Consider the following 3,565-nt stretch of genomic DNA (forward strand, 5'->3'; position numbering starts at 1 on the left):
CTTTAAGGATTGTCTATAGCCAATCAACTAAAATGATCAATTTCCATTCAATCATGTCCATTCTCTTTGTTCACAATCTGACCCTTGTGTCCCCCCTGACCCTGCTGGAGGTTTAACCAGCTACGGTAGGTGCTTTAACTCACCGAAATAGAGAAAAAAACAGTACAGGTCCAAGCCTCCTGTCCTTTATGATACTGTGTTTGGTTGAAATCAACCAATCATGGCTGCTCCATCGGCTATATCTATCGACGTGACGTTTTGGTCACATAAACAAGCCAACTCATTTTAGATGGCACCCAGTGACAGCTGATTTGCATAAATAACCTGTATGTGCCAGGCAGACCGTATCAATTGGATGAATCCAATGACGATGAAACCTGCTTTGCATCATGGGATACGGCACGTAAATAAGTGTGCATCAGCTGTATATGTATTTAACGGTGCATTATGGGTAATAGGTTGTGCATTATGCAGGGAAACAGATTGATCATCATCCAATTTTGGATCACACTACAAAATGGTGACACTGTAAACAGGGCGTTATAAAGAGCATAGGTGGATCAGTTTAAAAAACACCCCAGGGTCATTCCTGCACTTCTTCAACCCACTTTTCTGTCTCTCTTCACTTTCCTCTCCATAAAGGCATGAAAGATAAGAGCCAATATGAAAAACATCAGCAAAATGGCTGCAAGTCGTTCACAGAATAAGAACAGCAATGAACGGCAGAGAGCCACGGGAAGATGGAAGGATTTATCAACACAATGAACCGGATAGGAGGAGGACCGGAGGAGGAGGAGAGGGGAGGTTCATGTTCAGGTTGAGGATTTCTATTTCCGCACGGCCATTGGGACAGCTCTGCGAAAAAGGGAGGTTTACATTTACATAGGCCAGGAAAAACAATCAATAGACACGGTTTTGTGCATGTGGAACTCGATGGTACGTTTCCTGAAGATGAAAACATACATGACAGTTGCAAACAACATTTGGCAGGATAAGGAAATCAATATCTGTCCTAAAGGGCATGCATATTAAGTAGCATGATGATAGGATTATGCAAAAAGAATAGTAAAGGGAATACAAATAAGGGTAGTTAGCAAAAACTAAAAGATGGGATCTTCAAACTTCTTTTAGAGTTAATTCTGAGCTTAATATGTTGGTGCTCTTTGCTCTATTATCCCGGCGTTGGAAGACAGGGTCCAAAGTTTGGTTAGCTTACTATGAGGAACAACACTTTTAGAATTTCTATCAGGCTGAGATCAAGGCAACAAAGGGGTTTAGGCCCAGCATATGTAGATATTATTTAAAGGCTTTTTTCCCCCCTGTGTCAGAAATTGGACACTAGGATTAAAGGCCCGATCCAACAGAAGTCAGATGGCCCTTTTCAAATGAATTTCTTTAGACGTTGTGGGGGCCAGGGTAGAGCTTCGCCTTGATATTTGAATCCTACAAAAAAACAAACAAAGCCAGCTGTCGATCACCATGCTATGAGTTACTGTTGACAGTGGAGCAATGTTATTCGACTAAACACTTGTCGGTTTAACACCAGTGCAGGCATGTGTCATAACCACGTTTAACAGCCATGAACGAGAAGAAAGCACAGATACATTTTTGCGGAGAAATATATGAAAAATACCTACATTGAATAATTGTTGATCCATATGTTGTTATTGAATAATACAACTATAGCTAACCCAATTTGGACCTCAGAAAGCAAATTATTCATTTTATCCGACCTTTAACGGAGTCTGGCAGATATTGAGCGGTAATCCACTGGATGTTTTCGAATGAAGAAATTGAATAAAGCCAGGAGTCAGCTAGCATCTCACCATATAGCATAACATATCTTTATTTTTTCTTTGTATTATTCCATTCAGACAAGGGATGCCACAGAGAATCTACTATAATATACAAGATATCTTCTATGGGTGCTCAAAGGGGGGAAGAGGTACTTTTGTCAGCTGCTTCAAGTGTGGTAAAGTATGTAGTATATGTGGCACGCAACCCACATTATATATCACGGGTTCTCCATGTGTCCATGTCCAGCCATAACCATAACCAAGTCTTAATCTTTATCTCGTATTTTCTCCGGAAAATGTTCTTTTGGTCTTGATTCTCTCTTTATATTTACTGTTTATTTAGTTTGCCTCCATAATCCATTATAGATAGTCCGTGTCTGGTCTTCTGGCCGTGCCCATATCGCAAAAGACCTTCCGTCATTGTCCTCCCAATTCTCTCAATCTATTCAGCTGGTCCAAGTGTCTTCTCCAAACCATGCATCCCATCCCAACACAGAGCCCATGACCAGCCTTCTTGGCTGGAGTACAGCTTCTTATTGCAAGTGCATATGTATGCATGTCTGTGTATGACTCAGAGCCTTTTATGCATTTGCAGATTTCAGGAGTTCTGCCCAGGACAAGGTGCCGTGTATGTGTGTGTGTATGGATTCATGAATATGTATGCAAGCATTTCTCACTCTTAGCATATCTTCCAACCCAACACACGCCATACACATAAAGTCCACCTGTGTCCACTTGTGTCTTCCGTGTGCCTTAAGTCACGTTCTTATTCTCATTCTCTGTGTACTCCAGCGTACTTACGTACACACAAACACACACGCACAATCACACACACACACACACACACACACACACACACACACACACACACACACACACACACACACACACATACACACACACACACACACACACACACTTACACACAAACACTCACGCACAATCCCGCTCTGGGTAGGTACTGTTTGTGCATGTGTGTGTGTGTGTGTGTGTTTCTGTGTCTTGTGGGGTGAGAGGTGGCAGTTGGGGGGGGATGGGTCACAGCTTTTCGATGTCCCTGTACTTCTTCCTCAGCATGGACACCTGGTCCCGGAACAACAGGGGGTCCAGCCTCATCTGGGAGTGGACCAGGGGCATGAATCCGAGCCAGCCGCTGAAGGCGTTCATGCAGGTCTGGCGCTGGGCGAAGTGGTCCGGGTCGGCCCATCGAGACGACTTGGACCCCTAGGGAGTGGAGGGGGGGTGAGGGGGACGGAAGAAGAGTTAAGGAACAGGCTGGCACAGGATCAAATTCATATTCAGACTATGCATTTGTATGCATTTGCATTTGTGTTTCTATGCAACAATGTATGTTTATAAAAAACAATCAATGTTCATAGCAACCTATCGATATCCATGATGCAGAATCAATCTTTTTTACAATGTATCTGTATTATGTGTTTATAGCAGAATATCTCTAAACCAACATTTAATTATTTGTATGAACAACGTATCCATGTTCCTTATAATGTATCAATGATTCTAATAACATTGTAGTTTATAAAAAAAAAGTAGGGTTAGATAATTTCCGACGATTGACGATTCAATGTTTTTAACCACGCGTGACTAATTCTAGCAGCTTATTCATATTTTAAACAATGTATCAATGTTCGAACACCGTACAAATAATTATAACAATATATACATTTTTCTGTATCATTATATCTATATAACAGCACATCAATGATCAAAAGGGTAGTGGCTAGGGGCCTATCTTCACCTTAAGGGTA

At 41.7% G+C, this 3,565-nt stretch overlaps 1 protein-coding gene across 1 annotated transcript in view; it reads right to left on the reverse strand.

The window, feature by feature from the left end:
• Nucleotides 1-2,834: 2,834 nt before the first annotated feature.
• LOC311364286 (exostosin-1) overlaps nt 2,835-3,565 on the reverse strand; it is a gene marked incomplete at both ends in the record, with an annotated part of 163,677 nt that continues 162,946 nt past the window's right edge. Inside the window, one exon of the mRNA XM_084484275.1 lies at nt 2,835-3,020. Within this exon, the coding sequence (XP_084340401.1) occupies nt 2,835-3,020 (186 nt within the window). The remainder of the gene's footprint in view (nt 3,021-3,565) is intronic.

The sequence above is a fragment of the Micromesistius poutassou genome (assembly GCF_964030765.1).
Source record: "Micromesistius poutassou genome assembly, chromosome: 19".
Lineage (NCBI taxonomy): Eukaryota > Metazoa > Chordata > Actinopteri > Gadiformes > Gadidae > Micromesistius > Micromesistius poutassou.